Genomic DNA, 12,895 nt, shown 5'->3' on the forward strand with positions numbered 1-12,895 from the left:
CGTCCTCAGTCAGCGGTGAAGGGTCAAATCAGTATAGAGGACACATTCAGGGTAACTGGACATGACTAGATTAGGGGAGAAAATTGGGGTAAGTAAATAAGTAAGTAAAAGAATAAAAAAGTGGTAGGTTTAATGACGAGCTCTAAATAAGCCTGGTGGAACAGTTTCCTGGCACAAGTCATGGCTTTTCTCAAACTTTTGCCACAAACTATATAATTTATTGTATAAAATTAATGGGTGTGGCTGAAACACCTTTAGTCAATAATTAGGATGTGTCCACATACTTTTAGTCATATAGTATACATGGATTGATTTAGATTCCTTTCCTTCATCTGTAATCATTAATTGTTGTGTTTTATTCCTGCAGCAACAGAGAAGCCAGCAGCTCAAACCGAGCACACCTGCCCCCTGTGTCTGGGCTGGTTCGACACTAAAACCGGCCTGTCCAATCATGTGCGGGGTCACCTAAAGCGCCTCGGGAAGTCGATCACGGGTGTCAGCAAGTCTCCTCTGTCCATCCTCAAAGAGCTGCTGCAGGACCGGAATGAGCACAGCAACATGCTGCAGGTCCTGGAGCCGAACCTTTACCTCTCCAGACCTTTTATTTCGCAAAACGAGTTTGCCGAAAACGAGGGTCCGTCTCACGAACCCACTGACGACTCTGAGATGATTCAGCATTACAGCGACGACCTGATCGCTGAGGATGAGGAGATGAATGAGACCGCGGAGGAGAAGGTCAACGGGGTCACTGAAACCTCAAGTACTTTGGTAGAGCTGCTGAAGGAGCGGCAACCTGACCGGGACCCGGAGGACACGGTTCAGTCCCAGACTGCCAGAGCCCGGTTTATGGTTCCTTCACTCAAAACCGCTTCTTCCAAAAGTCTCCCCGAGCAGCCGGACCCATCACGCAGCCAAGGTGAGGAACAGCTAGTTACTGCTGCAAAGCCTTAATCGGTCAGTCACTGTGTACGGTTCACATTAATGCCCCATTGGACACAAATTTAACACACTTGTAACTTGTAAAGGTATGTGTACACCTGTCCATAAGCTTGTTCTGTATCCCGTTTCAAAACCATGTAAATGAATATAGAGTCCTTATAAGGCAGACCTGGGCATTGTACGGCCCGCGGGCCACAATCCCCAACCGGCCCGCATGAGGTCAGGGGCAATTAAAAATCAGACGTAAATAAATGTACATCACACATGCATTTAACAGGATTGTTTTTATATTGATGGGAGCGCTATTACTTTAAATTTCCGCGTTTTGATTTACGTGTGTTTGAGACGAGTGTATCCAGCTTCACTGTAATGTGTCGCCCAACAGAACTGAGCGTGACTGACAGAGACGATAGAGTTTTAACAAGACATGAACTTCAAAAGTCAGGTGTAACGCTGTTTAAGGATAACAACTTAAATCTAGGGTTTATATCGCCGTTACGGTACTAAACACAGAGAAATAAATAGATAGATAGAACTAGATTGATAGATAGATTAAGATAGATAGATCAGAACATTAAAAAATTAGACAATAAAATGAAGTTCACCCTGTTGGTCCGGCTCCCCAAAACAGTAACAGTTTCTTATGTGGCCCCTTGGAAAATGTAATTGCCCACCCCTGCTATAAGGTCTTGGAGTGTGTATGTGGGGAATTTTGTTAACTCAGGCTAAAAGCATCTGTAGTGTCAGGCACAAATGTTGGACAAGATGGCTGGCTTGCAATTAATGTTTTAGTTCATCTCTAAAGTTTTAGTAGCATTAAGGTTAGATCTCTCTGCAGGCCACTTGTGTTCCTCTATGCCAGATGCACAGACAGTGAAAAAAGTTGTATTTTATATTATTGATTTTTATTCACAATGGGGGTGGCTTGGTGGGTAGCAGTCGCCTCACAGCAAAAAGGTCCTGGGTCCATGTCCTTTCTGTGCGGAGTCTGTCCGGGAGCTATGGTTTCCTCCCACAGTCCAAAAACATACAGTCAGGTTAATTGGAGACACTGAATTGCCCTATGGCTGAGTGTGTGTGTCTGGCCTGCGATGGACTGGTGCTCCGTCTAGGGTGTTACTGTGTGCCTTGCTCCTATTGAAAAGCTCGGATAGGTTCCAGCAAAAAATAATAAGAAGAAATAAACTAATTTCAACAAGTATTAAAAAAAAAAACCCCGAAATAAACTTATACATGAATGCCCTTTTTGGAGGCTTAACGTTACATCTTGTAAACCACAGTGGGACCAGATTGCCACCATTTTTATTAATTAGGTATATTTTGTTTTTTGTTTTGATTCTTTTTTTTGTGTTGCCTGGGTCTCAGTAAAAATCATGAACAAAATGTGGGTTGCTTGAAAAAAAGTTTGAAAAACCCTGCTTTAGACTACTGTGGTACCTTGAAACCTTAACATCAGTTGGTTCTGGGAGTGGTGTTGAGTTTCAAGGTATTTTTTTTCCATAAGGATGTATGGGGAAACCTGTTAATGCATTCCATGGTCCTGTAGACTTGCATATTTTAGGCTAATGTAAAATAATGGGGTTTTTGACACTAATACACTGAAAATAACACATAATATAAAAACTGAAAAAAGCTGATTCTTATAAGTTCTCAGAACCTTAAGCTATAACACAAGTTTAAAAGTGAAACATTGAGAAAAATCCAGATAAACACAGATACATGTGGAGCTTTAAGAGTGAATTTGATGGTTATTTCACACAAATGCAGTTTCGTCTCGTATGCACACTTTGATGACGTTTTACTGCACCGCTCAAGCCGAGTGCGGAACAAAGCGACTGTTTAATGGCAATTTGAAGTTACATAAATATATTTTTTTTAAAACATACTGAACACGTTGAGTTTAAGGGTACAAATTTCTCGATGAAGCACATTAAGTTTCAAAGATTTTAAGTTTAGGGGACGTTGAGTTACAAGGTATTTTGGTTTTCATCTCTCCGTGTAGAGAGAGAGAGGTTTAACCTCAAGTTTTTCCTTAAGAGTTTGGTGTAGCTACAGATCGTGCACATCTGATCCAGGTGGCTGGTGTGATGTGACTAATATTTAGTTATATATAATATTTATATATGTGTAAGCCAGATCTCTCCACTTCATCATTATTAGGAGAAACAGTAAATCGGATGGTGTTTTGCTCTCCGGTCATGGTGAGTGGCTCCAATAATGGATTACACAAGGCGGCACTGATCTGCCAGATTTACAGCTGGAGCATTTTAATACAAACCCGTTTCTTTTTGTTTAGTTTTTTTTTTTTCCCCCTCTTTCACCTTTCATCTTCAGCCACTCTGCTATTAAATATGTACGACAGACAGCTCTCATTTCACCAGTAACTGATGCTGCGCTAGCATGCTTGAAGTCTGGAGATGGAACTTATTGAAGCAACATGGAGAAGAGAAAGCAAAAGCATTTGCCCAGACGAGTGGAACAAATTAAAAGAACAAGTTTCATCCGACACAGCTTTGAAATTCAAATGTCGGAGCAGTGAGCGTTTTTCTGATGTGATGTTTACACACCTTTGTTTTGTGTCTGTCCTAATGAAAGTTTTAGTCGAATTATGCCTGGTTCACACTACTTGATTTCGGCGATCGAAACTCGGCTCTCAATCGCTATGTGTTGAACTACTCAACAACTCCGAGTGCTCGGCGACCGAAGAGAGATTTCTAGCTCGTCAAATATCTGGATCTGAGTTGCCCGACTGGCAATGAGTGCGGCGTCGAACAGCCAATGAGAATGCAAGATACGGTGTGAGGGGGGGGAAACTGATGAGGAGATGTAAAAAGGTGGGACAGGGGCATAATATAATTTATATCAGAATACATCAACACACGCACATGTTCAGCAGTATTTCTGACCTTATTGTTCTCTACAAAACATAATACCCATGCTGCATAGCAAAAAATATTTAACCTCCAATTCACTATAGAACAATCCATGCTGTTCGCGTTGCCAAATCCACTCATTCATTTATTTTTCCTCCCTGATTTTACGCTGCACATCAGTGCACAAACTTTGATCGCTCGCTACTTGTTGCTGTGCATTTTTGGACGTGGTATCATTAAACCCCTCGTCACTTCTCGCGTTTGTTTTCGTGACAAAACGTAGTTTGGGAGACCAGAGAAGCTCGCCTGCGATTCCAGTTGGTGATAGATGGTGTAGTGTGAAACCCCCTATCACCGATCAGTCGTGTAGTGTGAAAACCACACCGACTTGAAAGACTCTCGGTTACAAGAGATCCAGTTGTGTAGTGTGAGAACTGTACAGCGACCTGATAACTTGGAAAGCTGTGTAGTGTGAACTTGGCATTTAGCAGGAAAAATGTTAGTAAGAATTTGAATCTAATTCAGATCTATTTGTACCCTTGTTGGCTCCTGCTGTATCTTGGTATCTTAGACTGTTGTGGTCCAGACTCACTGTTCTGGCTTAGGTCATATTTACAGCATTTAGACACTTTTATCTGAAGCTACTTACAGTTGTGAACATATTGAGAGCTGAGGGCCTTGCTTAGGGGCCCAACCTGGCAGTGATGTGGCTTGATCCAGGAACCTTTTAATAACTAGTTATGTACCTTAACTGCACGTTGGCTCGGTGGGTAGCACTGTCTCCTCACAGCAAGAAGGTCCTGGGTTCGATCCAGAATCATAGACAGTTTCATGAACTGACATGAACACACCTTGGACAGGGTGCCAATACATCTCAGTGCCTCAGCAAACCACCCCTGACATAGCCAATCGTGTCTGTATAGGCGTCCGGTCGGCAGATAGCACCACTGATATTCAGACTTTGATCTTGGTGAGGATGGGTAGGACTGTCACCTCACAGCAAGAAGGTCCTGGGTTTGATCTCTAGGTGGGACCGGGTCCTTTCTGTGTGGAGTTTGCATGTTCTCCCCATGTCTGTGTGGGTTTCCTCCGGGTGCTCCGGTTTCCTCCCACAGTCCAAAAAAACATGGTCAGGTTAATTGCCCTATACGTGACTGGGTGTGTGTATGTATGTACTCTGACCTCAACCCAACTTAAACTCTGGCTCACAATCTGCATTCATTCCAAAAAATGTTCTCATGTACCATCAGTGTCCAACCTCACAACTGCTCTGGACTGAATGGGTACAAATTCCTACAGACGTGCTCCAAATATTGTAGAAAGCCTTACCAACCCCAGGTTTTTTTTCAGAATGTGTGTTTACTTTGTGCCCACTGATTCGGGGTGGTTCTGAACCCACCATGACCCCAATCAGGATAATGAGATAAACGTTACAGCGATCATGAGGTGAAAATGTTCTGATGATTTGTCTCGTTTTCTGAGAGGTTTTTGCTCGTACCGTCACGTCTCAGCGGGGGTAAAATGGTTTGCTGAGCATGTTCATTCTCTCCCTGTCAGAAACAAACAGCACGGATTGTAATTTGATAAATATTATTCTCAACAATGCAGACGTGAGTGTAAAGATGGATTTGATAACAGATGGAGTGAGAGGGCGAAGACACGAGGGAATCACAGTTTATTACACTCAAGCTGCTGGAGTGCTCTGTACAGTGCCCTTATGCACACACGCGCACACACACACACACACACACACACACACACACACACACACACAGAGTATTTAAAGATCCTACATGTCTGTACTGATACGTAGATCGGATCTTTACATGCTGTACGCCAGTCTTTTACACTGAGTTAAAAAAGCGACCTCTGTACCGTTGCTCATAATGTTGATCAATTTCTACAATTCTTTCACTGTTGCAGCACCAGGTCATGATGCATCATTCAGACTAAACATTGGCTAACTCCAGTTTCCCTAGAAATTTGATGTTGAGCGATGGGTCTGAGGTTTGTCTTGAATTTGCGCTGTGCTGTCATAGCTACACACAGTTTTTGGGCAGCCACTTCCCTTTCATCTTTCGTAGCTACCAGTTTTATAGATCTTATGTTAAAGCAATAAGCCACGAGAGACCGTGCGTTACTGCGATTTTATCACAGGGAAGGTTGTTTTGCCTAAAACGTCTTTCCCCGTGATAAAATCATAGCAGTAACGCACGGTCTCGAGTGGCTTATTGCCTTTATAGAACGGCGGTCAACATAAAATATAATAAAATACAACAATGTTCAATTTATAAATGTTTTTATTTACAAAAACACTTACAAAAAGCATTCTTCCGCGACCCCAGGTAGTTCGTTAACAGTGTTGCTAGGCAACATGAGGGTAAACATAACATTCACTTTTTCTTTTCAGTGGCGTATTAATATGGAATGATGTGAGGTGGTCATAGGTGTGCGTCTATCGGGGATTTTACAACGGCTTCGAACACGGCTCAGCCAATCAGATTTTAGGACCGGAACTATCCGTTTTATAAAGCAATTTTTAAATCCTCTTTCTTAGTATTTCCTCTGAAAATTCAGCAAGTGATCTCTTCTTGTTTATAACCTTTAATAAGACGAGTTATTTATTTGAATTCTGTCCTCAGTGGCGAAAACCATTTATCTGTGTTTCTGCTCAACGTCAGCAGTAAAATGATGTGATTGTTATGGGAGAGGTCTCCAGAGCTCCCTTTTTTGACTGCGTGTCATCATTTACAGTGGGATAAATTTAAATAAATAGGCACAAAGTCCCACAGATACATTCCAAAATGTGGTCTTGTACATAAAGAAAGCACATGACCATGTAGAGAGTGTGCATTTATTGTGTGTTAAGAGTTCATCAAGTGTTCACACAGTGTCTTTTGTACTTATAATTGTTTCTCACTGTAAATCATACACTAAGTACATGTCAATTGGGAAGAGAGTTTGGGAGCTATTCCATGAAATGATCAACCATCTTCTTGTGGTCATTTTAAACCTTGGAACAACAGGAAGACCTACTGTTTGCCATCGTAAGGTACAGGATGATGCATACTGATGTAGAAGCTCAACCAGATAGTGAGGAGTCAGAAAGTGCAGAGTTTTATATGTAATAAGAACCCTGTACTGAATACATAACACAACAGGTATTATGTAATGTATGTACATGATTGTATGTTAATATTTTGCTAATAATTGCATCATTTGCCCTTTTTTCTTGCAGATACATTGGAACCAAATAAGAAAGTCTGTATCCACTGTAATGCAACTTTCCACAGCGGTGTCAGTCTGTCCAATCATCTCCGAGCTTACGCCCGAAGGAAGAAACTGGCCCTGGAGGAAGGAACAAGTACGTATTTTATTTACACTTTTCTATACCTCAATATTACCTCAATAAGGCCCTCGATATTTCCAGGTCAGAGCCCTTAGTACTTAGGACTGGTCCATTACCTCAATGTCTGGTCAGTGGGAGTCTTTTGAGGGTCCCTTCTGTTTGAATAATGAGGTACAGGGAGCTGGCAGAGTGTACAGAGTAACGAATTGGCTGCAGTCAGTCTTTCCCAACTCTACAAAGCGAGTGTCCACTGTCACGATTGGCCGTGTTTGAGGGAGGAAAGGTTGGACTGGGCCTCTTCACACTGATGTGGCAGTATGCGATGTCCAGGACTGGTTGAGGTGCCTGCACAAGTAGTGGTGTGGGAGGGGGTGGTTGTTCAAATAGAGCTTAGCGTGCCTCTTCATACTTGATATGACTCTGGGAACCTAAAGCTGGCATGTGATGAGAAGCGTCTACACATTGGACACGTATCTGAGGGGACGTGTGGTGATCCAGCTCTGGTGATCAGATTGGGGATTGTGCAGGCAGCAGCAGTGGGGAATTGGAAATGACTACATTAGGAGATGAAGAGGGAAGAATATCATAAGAGGGTCTCTTTTCTCCTGTTTTTTTGTCACTGTTGCACCCGACTCTCAGGTAATCTGTTTCTACTGTAAAAAGTTCTTAAAAATACAATCAACTTTAACGTGATGGTCAGCAGTGTGGTCCAGTTATGTTTCAGTAGTTTGATTTTAATGTTGGATCTGTGTTTTTGCCGGTTGTAATGGCTGTGTGTGTTTTCAGCATATGACTGCAGTGTGAAGCGAGCTCGCTCAAGATCAGGGCCAAAGAGAAAAACGTTCCAAACTCAACCCACCACCTCTGAAGTGATCTACACCCTCCCCTGCAGGTACTGTAGAGGCTCCATCATTTTTATGAGTCTTTGTACACTTGTTGTACCTTGCCATACTTTAGCAGGTTCGTGTCATCCACAGGGTGGCAGCGTCACACAAACCAAACCACAAACACAGACGTGCAGAAGCTCCAGTTGACACAACACATGCTACCATCTAAAGGTTAAAGGTGCATGGGGTAACATTTAGTGGTTACAAGTTGAACAGCAGCGGCAGATCTGTCCAACAAGCTCATGGTTGGGTGTCCAAATACTTTTGGCAATATAGTGTTTATCTGTGTGTGTTTCCTAATTTCTGGACCCATCTTCCAACCCACCCAACAGTCTACCTATCCTACATCAGTCCCTTTGGATAGGTAGGCAGTTGTAGCCTAGTGGTTAAGGTACTGGACTAGCAATCAAAAGCCCCACCACTGCTAGGTTGGTGAAGGATACCCCTCTGCTGTTGGGCCCTTCAGGAAGGCACTTAACCATCAGTTGCTTAGACAATATACTGTCACAGTATTGTAAGTCGCTTTGGATGAAAGGGTCTGCTAAATGCCGAAAATGTAAATTGGTCCGTCCTAGGTGGCACAGTGGCTCGGTGGGTAGCACTCTTACCCCACAGTAAGATCTTAGTTCTTTCAGTGGCTATTGCCAGATTACCAAAGTCCGGTAAGTTCTAATCAGACTTTGGCTACCAAACGCACGGTCTGTAAACCCACAATGCCACCCCTCTGCAGTGTTGCCAACTGCAGCCATACTTCTATTAGCATTTTCCTACTGATTGCCAATGCCACCGAATGCCACCAGGCAATGGTGCTGCCAACATTATCATTGCCTGTGTCAGCATGATCCTGCTGGTCCAGTCAATTTGATGGTTATTATTAACATGGTCCAATAGGTTTGGTTCACATTTTATTCAAACGGTTCTGTTCATCACGGTTCCTGGGCAGCACGGTGGCTCAGTGGGTAGCACTGTTGCCTCACATTAAGAAGGTTCTGGGTTTGATTCCCAGGTGGAGCGGTCCGGGTCCTTTCTGTGTGCAGTTTGCATGTTCTACCTGTGTCTGTGTGGGTTTCCTCCGGGGGCTCCGGTTTCCTCCCACAATACAAAGACGTGCGGTGAACTGGAGATACAAAATGATCTGTGACCGTGTTTAACATTAAACTTAAACTGGTGAATCTTGTGTAATGAGTAACTACCGTTCCTGTCATGAATGTGACCAAAGTGTAAAACATGATGGTAAAATCCTAATAACTAAATAGGTCCCCCCTTCACCCACTTTCCTCTTTTTCTCTTCACAATGTCACTTTACTCTTCCTGTCTCTCTGCTCTCTTTGCATCTACCTGTCTCTATCTCTGTAGGTTTTGCGATTTGGTGTTCGAGGGGCCGCAGCATGTACAGGAGGACTGGGTGAAGCACTTGCAGAGACACCTCATGCACAGCGGCACGGGCGCACCCATGGTGGAGATACCAGCTCTACCCGCCGTTCCCCCTGTGCGTGAGGAGCAGAGCGCTCCGGACCGCATCACTCAGGGCCAATGACCACGTTTACACACCCTTTTTATTCACTTGACACCTCTTCTGCACATGAACTGTGTATAAAGACGTTTATTTACAACTGTACAAATGTAAAAGTAAAAAATTAAACAAAAATTATGTTACATATTCACTCATCGGCCACTTTATTAGGAACACCATACCCCTAATGGGTACCACTTGCTCACCCACTTTCGCTCGTGTAGCCGCTTCAGTTGTTTGGTGTGGATTTCTCAAGGTGTTGGAAACGTTCTCACTTTTCTACATCCCAAAGGTGCTCTCATTGGTTCAGATCTGGTGACTGGGGAAGCCATTGAAGTACACTGAGCTTATCGTCACGTTAATGGAACCAGTTTGTCATAAACTTTGCTTATAAGAGGGTAAAATGTGGCCATAAAGGGAAGCACGGCCAGCACCTCCACTCATTTAGCCTGTAGCATTAAAACCAAGCTTGATTTTCCATGTTGGGAAACGTCTTCCACACCAACCAGTACACCACCGATACAGCTCCGTATTTTGACATTTTCCTCCCAATCTGGTCGTATCCAATTACCAGATTGCATTACACTTCCTCTCTGTTGATGTTGATCTCCACTCTGAATAAGAAGAGTCGTGACTAACGCGCGCCCCCTCCGACACGTGTGCAGAAGCCGACTGCATCTTTTCACCTGAACGAAGAGAGTTCATATGTGGATCAGCTTTGTGTACAGACAGACAGCAGAGGTCATAACTGCATCAGTTATAAGGAATCCCCTCCAGAACCAGTCCCTTGAACAACAAGCCAATTGTTGTTCGTGTAGGCGCCTAGCCTGCCGGTAGCAGAGCTGAGATTCGACCCGATGAGTCCGAAATGTCAGCTACCACTGCGCTACCTGAGCGCCCTATTTATGCCAAATATTGATGTAAATATTTAAGCATTTTTCATTGTCTAGTTGGAGTGATCCAGTACCTGTGCCCACAGTACCAAGAGTTCCAAGTGTTCTTGGTTGTAAGGAAGGAAACCCAGTGGGGTTCAGAGGTGTGGCTGAGATGCTTTTCTCCTCTTTACGGTTATAAAAAGTGCTTTGAGTTACTTTAGCCTTCCTGTCATTTTAAACCAGCCTGGCCGTTCTTCCATAATAGCCGTTAGTACCATAAAAATCCCAGATGATCAGATCATCAAACTCGAACCATCACCAACAGCCACGCCAGGGTCACAATCACACACGTTATATTCTGATGTTGGTAAATATTTACTGAAGCTTTTGACCCCCATTTCTGTGTGATGTTCGGCATTGTGCTGCTGTACCTGTGCCCACAGTACCAAGTTCCAAGTGTTCTTGGTTGTGTGGAAGGAAACCCGGTTGGGTTCAGAGGGGTGTGCTGAGATTTTTTCCTCTCTTCACTGTTTTAAAGAGTGCTTTATTAGTTACTGTAGCCTTCCAGTTGTTTTAAACCAGCCTGGCCGTTCTTCCATAATAGCAGTTAGTACCATAAAAATCCTAGATGATCAGATCATCAAGCTTGAACCATCACCAACAGCTACGCCAGGGTCACAATCACACACATTATATTCTGATGTTGGTAAATATTTACTGAAGCTTTTGACCCACATTTCTGTGTGATGTTTAGCATTGTGCTGCTCTCATATGACTGACTGAGGCAGGTGTACAGACATTTCTAATAAAGTGGCCAGTGAGTGTATATATAACAGATAAATGTCTACCAATATATAGATAAATATATATATAGAAAGACAGGTTTTCTAATATTATTACATTATTCTTTTACTTTTTCTCTTGGCTGATAAGGCATGACATTTATGTCACATGTAAAAGTAAGCACATTCTCCTCTAAGGTTCTGTTTGTTCAGAGTAGAAGCAGGGAGATCTATTTTTAAATCTCATCTACACCTGTAGTGCTGCACTTGCTGACTCTATTCCTTCGATATGAAATGATTATATGATTCTTTTTTTATGCAACCAGGAAAACACTGAAAAAAATAGTAAGAATGACCATTAATGAAATCTTACTCTCTTAATTTAAGGTAAAATACATCACTGTATTCAATTTTATGCTTTAAATCAATCAGTAGGAAGTAGAAGTAGAAAAAGTAGTTTTAAAAGAATATTATCATTATTGTTTTTTGTTATTATTTTACTTTGTTTCCAACAGTTCCAGTCATTTGACCAGTGTTGCCAGATCATGTGAGAACCCTTACAATCAGATGTTTTTCCTTCTTGTAATCAAACCAAAAAAAGGCTTTAGAATGCTAACTATCCTGTCCTTTTAACTGTCCTGTTATTGCTTCATTGTAATAGTGGTTAATACCCACTATTAAAAGTGGAAACCAGATGCTTAGGTGGCACCGCACTGCTTAGGTCTGATGCACTAGCCCACCATCGCTAGATCTCAATCTTGAGCGCTCAAGTTGTACTATGTGCTATCGACCCCCTGGGCATCCAACAGGCACAGTTGGCTGTGTCTGGATGGAGCACATTTTAATCTGGCCCTGTCTGATTTCCTGATTGTGAGAAAGAAGGCAGAAATGCAACAATTAATACATAATTATAAATAAATAATTAAAGAAGTGAAAACTTATCTGGCAACTCTGAACCTGTTACCTGCAGGTAACTGTACAATTTACAGTGCTGTGAAAAAAATAAATTTCTTTTATAATTGTCTGTAATTGCTTATTTGTTATTGCATACAACAGTCCATATTAAACAAAAACATTGTAAAATGTTTGTTTTACACAATTATTGCAACTAATCACATTCTTCAATTTAATATTAGCCTTTCACATTTTTTTGTAGTACTTTTTACTAGATTTTTGGGCTTGAACTGCTGGTTTTGGTCTCACCACAGACTTTCTGAGTTTAAATCACTTTAAATTTTTTAATCTTACAAATTTAGCAGGTTTTTTTCAGATCCAAAGCGACATAAAATTGTGATCTGGCTGCTCAGGTGGCGCAGCGGTAAAACACGCTGGCACACCAGAGCTGACATTTCAAACTCATCGTTCGAAACTCTGCTCTTGCCATCCGGCTGGACTGGGGCGGCTATATGAACAATGATTGGCTTGTTGTTTGTACAGGGTAAGAAGCCGGATAGGGACCTCATAACTGATGCAATTACGACCTCTGCTGGCTGGTTGATGACTGCACACGTGTTGGAGGGGGCGTGTGTGAGTCTCGCTCTCCTCAATCAGCAGCGGGGATCAGCATCAGTAGAGAGGAAGCGTGATGCAATCAGGTAATTGGATACGCTTAGATTGGGAGGAAAATTGGGTAAAAAGCTCTTATACAATCCAAGCAATTGAGAGTTAAGGGCCTTG

General features: G+C 42.5%; 1 protein-coding gene across 1 annotated transcript in view; it reads left to right on the forward strand.

The window, feature by feature from the left end:
* The window catches only part of znf644b (zinc finger protein 644b), a 39,954-nt gene extending 27,712 nt beyond the window's left edge, over window positions 1-12,242 (forward strand). Inside the window, exons 4-7 of the mRNA XM_062997318.1 lie at window positions 368-916; window positions 7,051-7,176; window positions 7,948-8,053; window positions 9,405-12,242. Of these exons, the coding sequence (XP_062853388.1) occupies window positions 368-916; window positions 7,051-7,176; window positions 7,948-8,053; window positions 9,405-9,585 (962 nt within the window). The 3' untranslated portion in view covers window positions 9,586-12,242. The remainder of the gene's footprint in view (window positions 1-367; window positions 917-7,050; window positions 7,177-7,947; window positions 8,054-9,404) is intronic.
* The last annotated feature ends 653 nt before the right edge of the window (window positions 12,243-12,895 follow it).

Source organism: Trichomycterus rosablanca, chromosome 6 (genome assembly GCF_030014385.1).
Source record: "Trichomycterus rosablanca isolate fTriRos1 chromosome 6, fTriRos1.hap1, whole genome shotgun sequence".
Taxonomy (NCBI): domain Eukaryota; kingdom Metazoa; phylum Chordata; class Actinopteri; order Siluriformes; family Trichomycteridae; genus Trichomycterus; species Trichomycterus rosablanca.